This window comes from Dermacentor albipictus, unplaced genomic scaffold (genome assembly GCF_038994185.2).
Source record: "Dermacentor albipictus isolate Rhodes 1998 colony unplaced genomic scaffold, USDA_Dalb.pri_finalv2 scaffold_14, whole genome shotgun sequence".
Classification (NCBI taxonomy): Eukaryota; Metazoa; Arthropoda; class Arachnida; order Ixodida; family Ixodidae; genus Dermacentor; species Dermacentor albipictus.
In genome coordinates, this window is record NW_027225568.1 from 1,292,632 (window position 1) to 1,309,773 (window position 17,142).

Here is a 17,142-nt window from a genome sequence, read left to right on the forward strand (position 1 = left end):
AGGGCCGGGACCAGTATAGCGCGCGCACATTAACGCACGCTCATATACAGGGTGTTTCATGTAACTTGAACCATGGATTTAAAAGAAGTGGTTAACTGCTGCTGAATGAAACCAACGACATAAAGTTTGCCGTCATGTGGCGCTCCTGAGGGTACTTTTTTAGTGTGCTGAATTAGTTAATTAACAAAGATCAATTATGCTATTCTTTTTCATATTCACTTAAGAGTCAAATGCGTTTCGTTACGTTGTAGAGGGCATTCCGAAACGACCGATCCAATTTTTTGTGCCAACTTACATGCTGCGCATAAGGGGACAAGTAGACGTGGAGGAGCCCGAATGGCAAGACTAAAAATGAAATAGACCTTATACTCTGCGCGAACCCTGGCATCATACAGGATGTGGACGTCCTCGGCAAGGTGCGCTGCAGTGACCATAGGATGGCAAGAACTCGAATTATCCTAGACTTGAGGAGGGAACGGAAGAAACTGCTACATTAGAAGCCGATCAATCAGTTCACGGTAAGAGGGAAAATAGAGGGATTCCGGATCAAGCTACAGAACAGGTATTCGGCTTTAACTCAGGAAGAGGACCTTAGTGTTGAACATATGAACGACAATCTTATGGGCATCATTAAGGAGTGTGCAACAGAAGTCGGTGGTAACTCCGTTAGACAGGATGCCAGTAAGCTATCGCAGGAGACGAAAGATCTGATCAAGAAACGCCAATGTATGAAAGCCTCTAAACCTACAGCTAGAAGAGAACTGGCAGAACTTTCGAAGTGAATCAACAAGCGTAAGACAGCTGACAAAAGGAAGTATAATATGGATAGAAATGAACGTGCTCTCATCAACGGAGTAAGCCTAAAAGCAGTGAAGAACAAACTAGGAATTGGCAAGAATCAGATGGATGCGCTAAGAGACAAAGACGGCAATATCATTACTAATATGGATGAGATAGTTCAAGTGGCTGAGGAGTTGTATAGAGATTTATACAGTACCAGTGGCACCCACTACGATAATGTGAGAGAGAATAGTCTAGAGGAATTCGAAATCCCACAGGTAACGCCGCAAGGAGTAAAGAATGCCTTGAGAGCTATGCAAAGGGGGTAGGCAGCTGGGGAGCATCAGGTAACAGCAGATTTGTTGAAGGATGGTGGGCAGATTGTTCTAGAAAAACTGACCACCCTGTATACACGATGCCTCATTACTTCGGGCGTACCGGAATCTTGGAAGAACGCTAACATAATCCCACTCCATAAGAAAGGGGACGTCAAAGACTTCAAAAATTATAGACCGATCAGCTTACGGTCCGTTGCCTACAAAGTATTTACTAAGGTAATCGCAAATAAAATCCGGAACACCTTAGACTTCTTTCAACCAAAGGACCACACAGAATTCCGTAAAGGCTATTCAACAATAAACCATATTCACACTATCAATCAGGTGATAGAGAAATTTGCGGAATATAACCAACCTTTATATATAGCTTTCATTGATTACCAGAAAGCGTTTAATTCAGTCGAAACCTCAGAAGTCATGGATGCATTACGGAATCAGGGTGTAGACGAGCCGTATGTGAAAATACTGAAAGATATCTATAGCGGCTCCACAGCCACCGTAGTCCTCCATAAAGAAAGGAACAAAATCCCAATAAACAAAGGCGCCAGGCAGGAAGATACGATCTCTCCAATGCTATTCACAGCGTGTTTACAGGGGGTATTCAGGTACCTGGATTGGGAAGAATTGGGGATAAGAGTTAATGGAGAATACCTTAGTAACTGAAAAAATTATATTATGAGGTTTTACGTGCCAAAACCACTTTCTGATTATGAGGCATGCCGTAGTGGAGGGCTCCGGAAATTTCGACCAGCTGGGGTTCTTTAACGTGCACCTAAATCGCAATTTGGTGTTTTCGCAATTCGCCCCCATCGAAATGCGGCCGCCGTGGCCGGGATTCGATCTCGCGACCTCGTGCTCAGCAGCCTGACACCACAGCCACTGAGCAACCACGGCGGGTAACTTAGTAACTTGCGAGTCGCTGATGATATTGCCTTGCTTAGTAACTCAGGGAACCAATTGCAATGCGTGCTCACTGACCTGGAGAGGAGAGGCAAAGCAGATGGGTGGGTGTAAAAATTAATCTGCAGAGAACTATTGTTTAACAGTCTCGGAAGAGAACAGCAATTTACGATAGGTAGCGAGGCACTGGAAGTGGTAAGGGAATACATCTACTTAGGGCAGGAAGTGACCGCGGATCCGGATCATGCGACTGAAACAATCAGAGGAATAAAAATGGGCTGGGGTGCGTTTGGCAGGCATTCTCAGATCATGATCAGCAGGTTGCCATCATCCCTCAAGAGAAAAGTGTTTAACAGCTGTGTCTTACCAGTACTCACGTACGGGGCAGAAACCTGGAGCCTTATAAAAAGGCTTTTACTTAAATTGAGGACGACGCAACGAGCTATAGAAAGAAGAATGATGGGTGTAACGTTAAAGGATAAGAAAAAAAGCGGATTGGGTGAGGGAACAAACGCGAGTAAATGACATCTTAGTTGAAATCTAGAAAAAGAAATGGGCATGGGCAGGACATGCAATGAGGAGGGAAGATAACCGATGGTCATTAAGTGTTACGGACTGGATTCCAAGGGAAGGGAAGCGAAGCAGAGGGCGGCAGAAAGTTAGTTGACGGATGAGATTGAGAAGTTTGCAGGGACAACATGGCCACAATTAGTACATGACCGGGGTAGTTGGAGATGTATGGGAGAGGAATTTGCCCTGCAGTGGACGTAACCAGACTGATGATGATGATGATGACGATGATGACATGCTGCGTGGCGATTTTGTCCGCACATGCGTTCTGACGAAAATAAAGTTTTTCCATCCATCCATTCCGGAGTTTGAAGAAAGCCCATGAAATATGAACTCAAACCACGTGACTTCGCTCATGTGCTACCGCATAGACCGTTTTTTCGTAGGCGCCGCCATATTGTGAGCGCAGTGGCGCCGCCTATGAGCAGCGCCATACTGGCTTGGGTGAAAGCGGTCTTTTGCATGGCGGGTATACGCTCGGCGGCAGGTTCTGGCGTTTGTTTTCGCCGTCGTGCGGCCTGTTTAGTATTACGTGTGTCTTCTACGTGGTAAACGGTTCTGTGAGACGTGCTGAAGTGGTTTAAGGCGTCATGGTCGGGATTTCTGCTGGCGTTGAGGTGGACGGTACACGCAGCGCGATGTGTGCGCGCATATTCGAGTCTTCAATCAGCCTCGGAGATGAATTGTGTATTTCTGAATGTTCCAGTCACTAATGTGACCTTATTGCAGTATTATCCTCTATTTCTAAGCTGTGGTTTAGGAGCCATGAAACATACGCGACGATCGTAACAGCGTGAGCGTGGGTACCGTTCTTCTACGATAGGAGCTGTGATATTATACTTTGACAAGCGTTCGAACTGTTCGCTGCAGGTTACATTGCGTGACTACTTGGTTCGATGGATGAGGTTTCCGCCCCTGAATAAAATAGTTTTGACAAGTGATAGCAGCATACCTTACAGTCTGAATTGCGCTTGTCCAGCAAAGGGACTGTTTACAAACTGCGCGAGCGTCCTAAGCAGTGGTAGGTGCTGGATTACATATATCTTTGTTCTATATACCGCTTGGTCCAAGCATACCGCATGAGCGGTTATATATTTATAAACGTTGTGCGGCGTGACTATGCGAGGCCCTGTTGCAGTGTTAGTCCGTTTTCTCTTGCGTTTTCTAGAAAGAAGATGATAACCGAATTTCTTTTTCGGTTGTGTTCGTTCCGTTCTCAACGACGCACTCACACGTATTACGTAAATTTTCTCCTCAAAAATAGGCATCGCATTCTTTTTATGCGATCCCTCATATATTATGGCTGTATGCAGGCCAAAAAAATTACCGACGATTACGTTACTTCCTAATGCGAAATTTGAGCGCAGCAAATAAGCTGTTTCACCTTTTCGATAGATTGAGGCAAAGAAATCGAGCAACACACGTATGCGCTATCACAGAATTTTTTTTTATTTTTCACTCGTATTCCTTTAACAAAGACTCCACTAACAGTTCTTGACAGTCATGAAGGAAGCTTTGTGGTCGGAGAAATAGACTGATATATGTTCGACTTGGTACACCAATGCTTGATTCTCAAAGACGAGATCTATACAAGTGCCTCGCGAGGTTGTCACAGCCGTGGGACGCGTTACGAGCGAGAGGAACGGGATGTTCTCCCGCATAAGTGTTAGGAAATTGCTGTTTGTCTTTATGTCAACATTAAAGTCCCCCACTACTAACATCGGTGTGGATCGATGGACGGTTAATGCGAGTTGCAGGAAGTGCACGACGTCTTTCGTGAGTGCGGTAGCGGACTCACGAAAGCGGTATCAGTCGGTCGCTGCTAGCGCTGGGGGGATGAAAGGGGGGCGGAGCTGGTTACGAGGCCGACGACAACGCCGACGCGAAACCCAGGAACGGACGCCAAAGAGCCATTTGTGTAGCCAGCCCTCCTCCACAGTCTCTCCTCCTCCCTTCCATCATCCTCCCTCGCCCGGAGAGCCGACAGCGCGCATGCGCGGCGGCGGAGCAGATTCGTCGGCGAGCTGGTTACGAGGCCGACGACGACGCGAAACCCAGGAACGGACGCCAAAGAGCCATTTGTGTAGCCAGCCCTCCTCCACAGTCTCTCCTCCTCCCTTCCATCATCCTCCCTCGCCCGGAGAGCCGACAGCGCGCATGCGCGGCGGCGGCGGAGCAGATTCGTCGGCGAGCTGGTTACGAGGCCGACGACAACGCCGACGACGACGACGCCGACGACGACGCCGACGACGACGCGAAACCCAGGAACGGACGCCAAAGAGCTGCGCTCTAAAAGGCAATGCCGAAGCGCACAGCTTACATATGTACCGTGCTGGATCACCAACCGCAGTGATCGCTGTGTTGAGCAGCGCCATCGGCCTCATGCAGGAAGGCTAGCGTAGACATATGGTAATTTCAAGCCTACTAGACTTGAAATGCGCGAGAACGATGCCGGTGCATCACAAATATTTGATTGCGCCTGCCGCGTAGATGTTTCGTGGTTGCCTTAGGTTGGCCGTGCACGAGCATGCGCTCTTGTGCTTTATCTTTTACTCCCTACGCCAAGCGATCAGATATTGAGCAGATTTACCATTTCATGCTGCTAATAAAGCGACACCGGTTTTCTTTGCTGAGTTAAAACCGATATAAGCAAAATAGTTCACAACACATACACACACCGCGACTGATAATGTGCGTACACCGCGGCTGATAAAACGCGTCACATTTTCGCGCCCCCAAAAGATATTTCCGCCTATTGTAGTTACCGATGCACCGAAAGGCTTCCCTGACGGCCTTATATGAACGGACACGGCGTAAATTTCACAGAGTACGATCTAAAACATCAAGAAAACGTTCCGCAGCACGCGACAGCAATACTTTCAAGCTGCGCCGCGCCGGATCGCCCAAGCCAGAGAGGAGGAAAGACTCTCCGCGCGCCCTGTCCTCCTCGCCCGATGAATTGCTCTAAAACGCGCACGGAAAGGAAGCGCCGTCATCCCTGATCAGCGATAGAGATGAAGGTTCGTTTGCGCCGTTATGCTTTGAGTATGGATTACCAGCACGTCCGACAGTCAGTACTCCTAAACACAATTTGTTTCTGAGTGTAGGTGTAAGGAATTAAATGCACACATAGACAAACACGCCTTTACATGCACACTACGAACGCATACATACGCACACAAACACTCCCTCGCACACACACACATACAGTTGTTCGCACGCATGCATGCTGAAACACGAACACGCATGTTCGCACACGTATGCACACACACGCAAATGCACGTATGCACCGCAAGCACGCACACAGGCAATAACACGCGCGTACACACACACACGCAAATGCACCCATGCACGCATGCTCAAATATGCATGCACGCTATCCCGCGCATGCAAATGCAAATACGGAGGCACATGCAGGCGCTCACATACACGGGCGGTTACGCGCATACAACCATACACAAGGAGAGAGAGAGAAGTGGTTCATGAAGGGATAAGAAAAAAATTGAGGCTGTTTTCTGCAACCCTTGCGGGAGCACGGCTCAGCGTCAACAGGGATGGAGGGGTGATAGTGGGAGTAAAGGAGATAGGAAAGTAGAGGGTTAAAGTGTCGCCATGGCAGCGGCTGAGCAGTCCGGCAGGAAGGGCCCAGTGAGTCCGGTAGGAGTGGTGATCTGGTGAAAGGCCAGGGGGCGGTGATCCAGCAGGAGCCAGATGGTTGGGGCAGGTCGAGTAGCCTAGATTGGTTTGGATAGCCGTGAGGCTATCGGTCTTTGTAGAAAATCCTAGAGTCTCGCCGAGAGCCCCGACGAGTCGAGGTACTCGACGACACTTAAGAGGGCTGGTAGCTCGCTACGACCAGGGAAGAGGATGTCTTCCTGCCATGCAGAAGGAAGCCCCAGGCGTGGGATAAACTCCTGCACGAGACGGTCACGCTGCTGCAGGTAAGCAGGGCAGGCCAGCAGGAGGTGCTCCAGGGTCTCGGGCTCCCCACAGGAGACACAGGCTGGAGAGGCGATGAGGCCGTGCCGGTGGCGGCGAGCACCCGTCCAGCAGCAGCCAATCCTCAGTCGCAGAAGGAGGGAGGTCTCCCTGCGTGCAAGGCCGCGCTACAGAGGCTAGAAGGTTTTCCTAGTGTCGTGAACGGCCGCCATTTCAAGGGGCCCCTGTGAAACCAGTTTGGATGCACTGCGTAGCTGGCGCTGCAGCTACCAGGCGAGTTTTGGCGGCGCTGTTCTAGGCGCGCCGTTCGCCCAGCCAGTTGGCAAGTGCGCGCGGGCTGGGATTTGTGCGTGATTTGTTTGTGCCTCTAGATGCACGTGTAATAATGCCGACAAAAAAGGTCGCACGTGTTTCGTGCCACTCTGCAAAGGTGGCTACAAGTCGTCGAAAGAAAAAGTGACGTTCCGCGCCCCGTCCGACCCTCATCGGTCGCAAGAATGGGCTCGAAACATAACGCGAGATGACAAGGCTCTCGACGAAACCTGTGTCGTGTGCTCAAGGCATTTCAACGAACGCTACGTTCAAAGCACGAGATAAATTGCTACTTTGTCCCGGCTGTTAGATTGAGCCTCTCTCACCTGGCCAACATACACAGTATGGAAAAGCGTACTTCTCGAAACCCTGCACTGTGACGACGTCCGATATGCAATACTTGCCTACGATGCAAATACTCAAGAAAGCTTATCTTGAACCAGTTCAGCTGGCAGCATAAAAAACGACTAACGACTTTGAAACAAACAAATGCAAGGAAGCGATAATCCCTTGACTTATTCCGCCCCCCCCCCAAAAAAAAATACTTTCAGCAAGACTGTCAAAGACCTCCGGGTACTCCCGCAGTCCATCCCAACTATTGTGCTGGAGGAGAAAATCGGAGGCCTTCTTCCAAAGCAGCGCCTTGGTGTGAAGGCATGTTTCGAGGCAGCTCCCAGAAAGTCAACCCGGGGCATGCGGTTCAATCAGCTGTGGGTGTTGGAATGTATACTCATGCGGATGAGGAGCCCACAGCTCCTGATCCGCATTTGCAAAGGGACAACGTCTGAAACATCGACACGACAGAACGGTTTCTAAAACTAATGGAAAGACTAATTTTTATAATGTCGTCTAGAATCCCATCAAAAGGCCTTCGTGCTGATTCAAGAAGTGCACAGTTTTTAATGAGTTTATTGTTTTTCTCAATGAATGGGAAGAATATGCTGCACACCATGGTGGCGGCTTTTTAAGTGCAGGAACTGCCCTTGGGCTGCGTGTAACGCTGCAAAGCACACTGCCGCTTGTAAAATACCTAACCACGTCCCTGCAATACAAGTACTTGTTGACCGCAAACCTAAGCCAAGACAGGATGGAGAATGGTATTGCGTGCCAGTGCTTCGGTTGCAATGATCATCCAATAGTGGGGCAGTTTTTGATAATTATCAAAAACCTGGCTTTCTACAGCCTCGCAAAGCCTCCAAAAGGAGCAAAAGTACCTGCAGAAGTAGTGACTGCCCTCTTGCAGCCATCTCATGTCCCCCCCCAAAAAAATGCGCGAATAACTGAACTTGTCGATAATTTACTGGATGGCGGAAACTTGGCTTCTGCTGCATGCAGAGCTGCTCGAGGAGCACAGCAGCCTGAGCGATCCTCAGGGCTGTGTAGACAAAAAAAAAGTGACAGCAGACTAATCTTTTTATGTAGCTGGGTATGTTGTAAGAAAAATCCTTAGAAGATTTCCTTGCCCTCATGCAATGTGCAACTTGTTTCAGCACTTTGTCTTTGCAAGCCGAGTCAAAGAACAATACCTCGCTTACTCGAAATTTTGACCATGGAGGCTTAATTTATCCATCAAGGCCAATTGAACAGCTCATAGCAAAGCTTGAGGACGCATTTACGGTGTTTTTCAGTCGCAATAAGCTACACGCAGATAGCATGGTCAGCTTTCTGCATTTTCTTCAGGGACGTGAGCTTCAAGGTGAGTGCTGCGAGGAGCATGGACGTCGAATTACGACAGAAGTGATGAAGTTTTACGCCTTGACTAGGATGCATTTTCTTGTAAAGTCAGTAAACAAAGCGCGCAGCGATAAAAGAAAAAGCTGCTGAAAATGAGGCGCTGTCGGTAGCCTCGCACAGGGCACTTCCCACAAGGAAAGGCATTAGTATATTGTTGCCATGGAACCTTGTGTAATAAAGACATTCCGCCCTGCAATTTGTCCTGCTTCATTTTCTCGTTTCGGTATCATGTACAAGATGTGTTCTTACGCTTCTTTACGGCGCAGTAGGTCGGGCCCGATGTGACGCTTGCATTTGCTCCGGCCGCGGCACACTCTCGGCGTTACAGCTAGTCCGTGTCGAATCTAAATGACAAGAGAACCTATGCCAGAGTTTGCACTGTCTTTAGCACTTTAACGCCTTGTCAAAGCAGTGACAGCAGCACACACACGATCAACCGACTGAACCAGAGAGCACTACCCCCATGAGAGCTTCTTGCGCCTGCCCGCGCGCCAGCGGGCGGTAGCGCCATCTGCCTTGCGCATAGCAAGTTATTTCAGCTGCGCCGGCTCGGTCGTGACACTAGAAAAACCTTCTAGCCTCTATAGCCGCGCTGTGGAAGCGGTCGCGGAGGGCGGCCCAAGGACATCCGCTTGTCCGGATGGCAGGCCAGCAGATGGCGCCGAAGCCTGTGGCTTGTGAAATCATTGGCTGTCACTGCCAGGCTGGGCGGGACCACTCAGTGGTGGGCACGCTTTGCCAGTGCATCTGCTTCCTCGTTGCCCGGTATCCCTACGTGGGCTGGAAGCCAGTGCAGGGACACTGAGCAGCCCGCCTCCTGGAGCGCCATCAGCCTTGTCGAGAGCAGGGCAACCCCGAGGCTGGCCCTTTCTGGCCTCTGCAGGCTGAGAAGTGCCGCCTTGGAGTCGCAGTAGATGGTCACTGGGGCCACTGGCAGCTCCTATGCGAGTAAGTCCACAGACAGGTGAAGGCCTGCTAGCTCTGCCGCTGTTGACGTCGCATGGTCGGGGAGGCGACACTGCTTGCTCTTCCGCAAGGCGGGCACCACGCAGGCCGCAGTCGACGAGCCTGTGTCCGGCATCACCGAGCCGTCAACGTAGATCTGCAGGTTTCCTCCGTGGTCCTCATGCAGGAGGGAGGCAGCCGTCTGTTGAAGGGCACAAGTCGGGGAGCGCCCTTTGGAAACGCCGGGCAGCTCTGCGATGATGGGTATGGGTGGCCTCTGGGGAGGAGGCAGCTGTGCGTTGTTCGCTGGACGCCTCCCAATCACCTCTTCGTACAGCCCGCAGAGTCTGCCCATCTGTGAATGGGGCCGCGAGCGCAGTCGGGAGAGCAGGGCACTGCCATCTGGTCCATGGTGGAGGTGGTCAACATGGCGTAGCCCCTGCTGCAGGAGGAGGAGTGACAGGGGCCATGCTCTGCCTCGGCCAAGGTTGCAGCGACTTGGGAGCTGCGGGGAGCGCCCAGGCAGAGTCTAATCGCGGCCCGATGCTGCAGCTCCAGCTTCTTGAGGCGGGCAGGTGGTAGTGCCACGAGTGGGAGGGCGTACCGCAGGCGTGAGGTGGCTGCTGCATCGTACAGCCGCAGTGCCCACCCAGTGGTACAGCCCTGTCCTCGGGCAAGAAGCTGGGAGACTGCCTTGCGGACCCGGAGGACATGTAGAGCCGCAGGGTCTTGACAGCAGGCAGCCAGGACAGTCGGTGATCAATGCGCAGCCCCAGGTACGTCACTGCAGTGCTCCAGGGTAACTGGACGCCTTCCAGGTGCAGCAGGCGTACTGTGCTGCGGGCGGCTGCTCTTGGGTGGAGCAGCATGGCCTCCGTCTTCCTTGACGAGATGGCAAGGCCAATGCTGCTCAGGTAAGCAGCGGCGGTGTCGAGAGCTCTTTGCAGGGCCGAGCGCGTGCTGCGGTGGTTGTTTGGTAGGCTTCGCGCCCACAGGCCGATGTCGTCAGCGTAGATAGAGGCACTCACCGGGTAGTCGGGGTCGATCGGCAGGGCAGCAGGAAGCCGGGCCAGGGCCAGGTTGTCCGGGTCGATCGGCAGGGCAGCAGGAAGCCGGGCCAGGGCCAGGTTGAACAGGAAAGGGCTCACCACTGACCCTTGTGGGACGCCCGCTGCCACCGGCCGAGGGGAGCTCCTCGATCGGCCCACTCGTACTCTGAGGGTGCGTTCCTCCAGGAACGACGAGATGAACCGCCGCAGATTTCCGTTGATGCCAAGTAGGTCCAGGGCCTGCTGAACGACTGGGTGGGGCAGGCCGTCGAAGGCCCCCTTGGTGTCGATAAGCACCAGGAGAACGGCGTCACCACAGGCCTTGGCCTCTTCCAGCGTGGAGACCACATCCGGGATGGAGTCCGCGGTGCATCAGCGCCGCCGGAACCCCGTCTGCTCGTCGGCCAAGAAGCCACGGGCACGGGCCAACCAGTCCAGTCAGACCAAAGCAATGGTCTCCATCACCTTGCAGGCGGTGGAAGTGAGGGAGACCAGCTGGTAGGAGCTCACGTTTCCAGCCGGCTTTCCGGCCTTCAGGATGGGGGCCACAATGGTTGTGCGCCATGACTCCGGCACCTGCCCTGACCACCAGATGTCGTTGTAGCAGTCCAGCAGGCGCTGCTGCTCGCTGGCAGCCGGGTTGCAGAGCATTTGGGTCGTCACTCCCTCGGCGCCTGGTGCGCTCCGGCACTTCCCCCTCTTCAGGGCCACTTGGAGCTCGTGCAGCGTCAGTGGGTCCTGGCAGATAGCAGTAACCTGGCTCGATGTCCACCCCGGGTGGTGGATGCGCAGGCAGCTAGGCAGGCTGGAGGAAGGCTATCCTACCGGCAGGGTGGCTGCAGTGCGTGGTACAGCGGGCGCGAACTGATCGGCGAGGAGCTCCGCAAGGGCCTCTTCAAGCCAGGGGTCCCCTGGACCTGTCCTCGATGGCAGAGCAGAGGCTCCTCCAGCTCTGGATCCTCCTGCGCCGGGCCTGGCGTCTGCAGCAGGCATCCGCGCGTCTGAACACGGTCCAATGCTCTGCATTGCCCGTCCGGATGGCTCTGCGCTCCATACGGCGCCTGGAGGCGCGGAAGTTGAGCAGGTGGAGGTCCGGAGCGGGTGTATCTGGTTAATAATAATAATATTTGGGGTTTTACGTGCCAAAACCACTTTCTGATTATGAGGCACGCCGTAGTGGAGGACTCCGGAAATTTTGACCATCTGGGGTTCTTTAACGTGCACCTAAATCTAAGCACACGGGTGTTTTCGCATTTCGCCCCCATCGAAATGCGGCCGCCGCGGCCGGGATTCGATCCCGCGACCTCGTGCTCAGCAGCCCAACACCAGGGGTATCTGGTTGGGCAGAGCACTGAACGGCGGCAGCCTGAGCACAATCCGCGATGGCGCTGAGGAAGTCACGGCCATCGTCCAAATTGCTGCAGTGCTTCCGGAATAGGGACAAGTCTGTGACGTGGTAAGTTCTTCACCTAGGCCTTCTCCCAGACCCGGGGCTGATCACGATAGGGAAGTGGTCAGACTCCCATGTGTCCGGAGTTGTGGCCCAGGAGTAGGAGCACTGCTTGGTGGTGAGGGAGACGTCGATGGCCGTGGGAGCTCCGCGGCGGACGTAGGTAGGCTCCCCGGTGTTCGAGATCAGCAGGCCAGCTCGGCTGATGGCGTCTGGGAGGCCCTTGCCTCGGCGGGTGCAGCAGCGGCTGCCCCAATCCGTGTGGTGTGCGTTAAAGTCACCGCACAGGAGTGCATGCCCACCGAGGCGAACAGCCAGCTGGACGAGGCTGGAGGGATCCCACGGCTTTCCTGGACCAATGTAGATGCTCGCCACAGCCGTGTCCTGGATACCAAGGCGTACGGTGACGGCATATGACTCCAGGGGGCCACCCGCGATGTCAGAAACAGGTAGAACAGCATGCGCCAGGGAGCTGTGGACGTAGATTGCCGTGCGTGGCTTCCCTGTCTTGTGGGCTCCATCTAGGCAGGGTGCCGCAGTGGAACTACGTGTGGCAAAGGTGGTGACGCCCGAGTAGCCGGGGAGCCGTAGGTTCTCGGCCGCAGCGTATACCTCCTGCAGTGCGAGAACGTCGAAGTCGCACTGCAAGAGGTACTCCACAGCTCGCGGTGCCGTCGCCGCAGCGAGTTTACATTCCACTGGAGCACCCTCGGGCGGCGGCGGCGGGACTTCGATGGGATGCTAGCCATGCTGGTGTTGGGTGGATGGCACGCCTCCCGCCTGGAGGCAGAGGGCTCGGAGTGGGCTATCAGCAGGCAGCATCTCTCCGACGGCCTTCAGCGTCAGCTGCAGGCTCGCGATCAGCTGGTCGCGGGGGTCTGGGCAGGCCTGTGGTGGTGGTGTGGCTGGTGCCTCCTTGGTTGTGGTGGTGGCTACAGACGGTCCGGCTCGGAGGGTCCGTGGGGCTGCTTTGGGTGGCTGGCCAGGAGGGAGCATCGCCGACTAGTACATTCGTGAGCGACTGGTTAGGGCCTGTGCATACGAGACCGGCGTGAAGGTCTTCGCCTGTTGTGTCTCTTCCCGCACAGAGGCCCGGACAGCACGACGAGAGAGGGGAGTAGGTGCGGTCGCCATGATGGTTGCCACCCTACGTTCTTCCTGCCACCTGGGGCAGGCAGAAGTATTAGCAAGGTGATTGCCACCACAATTATTGCAGTGGCCGGCATTTGGGCAGCTTTCTCGTCGCTCGTGCGACCTCCCACAGTGCAGGCAGCTGGTAGGTCTGTCGCAGGTTGCAGCCACGTGCCCATAGCGGCCACATTGCTGGCCCTGCAGTGGACGCGGTCTTCCAGGCCTCACCCGGAACTGGAGCTTGTATATGGACACATGCTCGGGAGGGACCGGGCTGCTAAAGCGGAGCATCGCCTTGTTGCCGGAGCGGGTCGCAGACAGGATAGGGACACTGGACTCGATCGCACCAGTCAGCTCTGCGTCGGTAGTCTCGCCGTCAATGCCGTGTATGAAGCCCGTGCTGTTTCCACGGACAGCTGGTGGACGAGCAGCAACGGGAATGCCTCGGAGCACGGTGGTGGCGAGCAGCTTCTCCAAGCAGGCCTGCGAGGTCGCGTCCGCGGCCACGATGTTTTTTTAGGTGTTAACCCGGACCGCGGACACCCCTGGTAGCGCAGAGAGCACAGCGGCAATAGCAAGGCGGGATCCTCGCTCGAAGGCCCCTCCCGGGCCAGAAGGGCGGTACAGGGCCGTCGCGACTACCACTGGGTCAACCGGTATGGTGGCGGCTTGTTGTAGAGCCCTGGCGCGACGCTGGGCGTTCCTAGAGAGGACCGTGGTGAACGCGTCCTCTGCTGGTCCGCCACTCTCGGGTGCCAGGGAGAGTGCGATTTGAAAACTGCTGGGGGTGTTCTTCAGTGGCGCCTGTTGCTGTGGAGAAGCCGCTGGGCCCGAGGCGGTAGCAGTCGCTGGAGGCTGCAGGCTGCCTGGAGTTGTCCGTCGCTTTCCCTTGTCCTTCTTTTTTGAGGCAAGGCGCTTTGCAGGAGGAGCTGGCGGATCCTTCAGGAAGGCAGCTGCGCTCTGTCCAGTAGCTGGTGGAGCGTGATCATGAGTAGTCGTGCCCTCTCTTGGAGAAAGCGCCAAGGAGGCAGTCGGTGACTCATCAGGCGTCCGAGAGACGGCGCTCGCGTTCTGTAGGAGCTAAAGTCCCTTGATGATTTGAAAGTAGCGACACTCTTTGAACTTTGCCGCCGCCGCGCGACCTCTTCGCCTCCTCCTCGCCCCTTGCGCGTTCCCCCCGCGGTAACCAGTTTCGCCCCCGTTTTTCTGCACGACGATTGGTCTCCCTGCCATTGCCCTTGGAAACGCGCGGATGTTGAGTTTTGCTTGTGTTTTTCTTTTTCGTTCGCGCCATTTTCCTCCTGAGCACGGCTGGCTCGGCGCTTTAGCTCGGCGTAGCGAACGTTGCACGCCGTGTTTCCTGCTCTATGTGCTAGCGCTATGCCGGGCTGTTGCGCATATAACTGCAGCAAGAAGCCTGAAGATGGTTATGCCGTTTTTATGATACCACAAGGAAAGCGTGACGGCTTCCGCAGGAAGCAATGGCTGCATGACATTGGCCGAAGGAACTTTGTTCCGACAAAGAACAGCGTTGTTTGCGAGCTGAGGCGTCTTTCTTATAGCTCGTAGCAAAGCATCCCGAAATGCTGCATTTTTTTTCATTCTTCCGCTCACTGCGCCCACTACGCTCACAAACGCTCACCAGAGTTTTTGTTGCGGTTGTCCTCAGTATGCTTAATATTCCCCTCGCACGTCGCTAACTGTTGTTATTCAGTCGGAAGTGCAGCATTATAGATTCTGCTTTGCGCCCTGAAAAAATTAGTGGCAAGTATACCCTTGTTATTGCAGGTGATGAGCGTTAGCTAGTCAACGTTGAGTTTTTTTTTAGTTTTAAGGCGAAAGACTTTAGATCTCTGTTTCAAGGTCGCGTTGTAAACTGGAAGTATCACGTGACCCAAGGAAGGCCAGAGGTGACCCAAATCATGTCCACCCCTGCATAAGAGAGTGATTACCCAAGTTAATTAATGAATCATTAGTGATTGACATAAAATGGATCAGGGAGGATTAATGATTAGCGTGTATTAAAGAAGATTAAGGTGTATTAGAGTGCCTTAAGAGGGATTAAGATGCATGAATAAAGAATAAAATGGGTGGAGGAGGATTAAGGCAGATTAGGGTGGATTCAGGTGAAGGGTTGATGAAAGGGTATTAAGACCGATTAGGGTGAATTAGGGTGCATAAACTAGGACTTGGGGGAATTAAGGTGGATAAAGTAAGATTAAGGCCGATTAATTTGGATTAAGGTGAATTAGGGTTGTTAAAGGAGGATTAAGACCGATTAAGGCGGATTAGGGACCATAGAGCTGGATTAGGTTTGATATAGGTGGACTAGGGTGTATTAAGGTAGATTGGGACTATTAAGCAGGATTAAGGTGGATGAAGGAGGATTAAGGCGGACTATAATGGGTCGCGGTTGATAAAGGAGGATTAAGAACGTATATGGTAGGTAAGGTGCATTAGGGGCAATATCGATTGATTAGGTTGTATTAAGGTGGATTGGGAGTATTAAGCTGGATTATGGTGGATGAAGGAGCATTAAGGTGGATTAGGGTGGAGTAAGGTGAATAAGGGTTCATTGAGCATTAAGACTGATTAGTCTACGATAATCCTCCTAATGCACATTAACCCACCGAATCCACATTCATCGACCTTAATCCTCCTTCATTCACTTTAATCCACCATAATCCATGAGAGTCCTCCTTAATGCACCCTAATCCAACTTCATCGACCTTAATCTACTCTAACCCTCCTTAATGCACTTTAATCCTCCTTAACCAACCGTATACTGCTCCCTCATCCACATTAATCCACCCTAATCCTCCTTCATGCACCTTAATCCTTAATCCATCCTCATCCTTCATGCACTTCAATCCACCCTAATCCACTATAATCGTCCTTAATGCACCTCAACGCACCTTCACCCACCTTCATCGAACTTAATCCAACCTTGTCCTCCTTTATGCACCTTAATCCACTTTTATCAACTTTAATCCACCTTAACCCTCCTTAATTCATCTTAATCCAATCCTAATCAATCAATACTTTGCTAATAATTAATCATCACCTATGCGCAGCTGCACATGCTTTGGTTCGCTTCTCGCCTTCCTTCGGTCACGTGATATTTTCTGTAGCCCACAACTGGACGTTGATACAGAGGTCTAAGGCTTTTGCTTAATAAGCCACACACAAAGGGATGCGTCACAAGCAATACTACATCAGACGCACGAAGTAAACCATCTCATCATGCGGCAGAAAAATTTCTGGAGTATAGAACTCGCCTCAAAGGCTCCCTTTACATCGGTATACCCCGTTCATACGGCTTTAGGAAAAAACCAACCTCGTCATAAATGTTGCCTCTAGCATTATCGATGCTGTTATTAGCATTTCTCAAAATTTTCAACCCCACTGGGGCGCGCAACTGACCCAAAATAACACGCCTCCATAGAATCCTGCGGCCCGTCCGCGGGAGCCCAGGAGGAATAGCGTGCCGTGTGCAGCCGGTGGGTGAGGAGAATCGAGGAGGAAAGCGCCGGGAGGAGGAAAGTGTGACTACTTTCAAACATCAAGGGGCTTTAGTAGGAGCGGGGACAGGCAAGTCGCAGCAGCCGGCGCCGACGTTTCGAGACCAGCGCCATCCTGTGCGTGGGGCAGGGACGATTTGATGGCTGCCACTCCTGGTTGTCGGGGGATAGCGCTGTCGACATCCGTCCGCTAAAGCCCCTCAATTTTTCAAAAGTAGCGCCATTCTTAGATCTTTCCGCCACCGCGCTCACCATGGCGCCTCCTATCGCCCCAGCCTCCTGCGCTCCCCCATTGGCCAATCTGTGTCACGTGGAAGCTGGCGTTGCGCTTGTGTATATTTTTTCTTTCCAGTGCGGTGCAGGCGCCGCGCTTTTTTCTACATATTCTGTATATTTTTTTCTTTCCAGCGCGCGCCGTCCTCCATTGTTGGGCCTGCGCGACGAAAGTACGGCAGGCGGACTGACGGAGTGCG

General features: G+C 53.0%; 1 protein-coding gene across 1 annotated transcript; it reads right to left on the bottom strand.

Moving 5' to 3' along the window:
- Window positions 1–9,291: 9,291 nt before the first annotated feature.
- Window positions 9,292–9,873, bottom strand: LOC135914750 (uncharacterized). Its single transcript, XM_065447673.1, has 2 exons — window positions 9,619–9,873; window positions 9,292–9,513 (listed from the first exon to the last, which is right to left on the bottom strand). The coding sequence occupies exons 1-2, from the start codon at window positions 9,871–9,873 to the stop codon at window positions 9,292–9,294; spliced, it is 477 nt and encodes a 158-aa protein (XP_065303745.1).
- Between the last annotated feature and the right edge of the window lie 7,269 nt (window positions 9,874–17,142).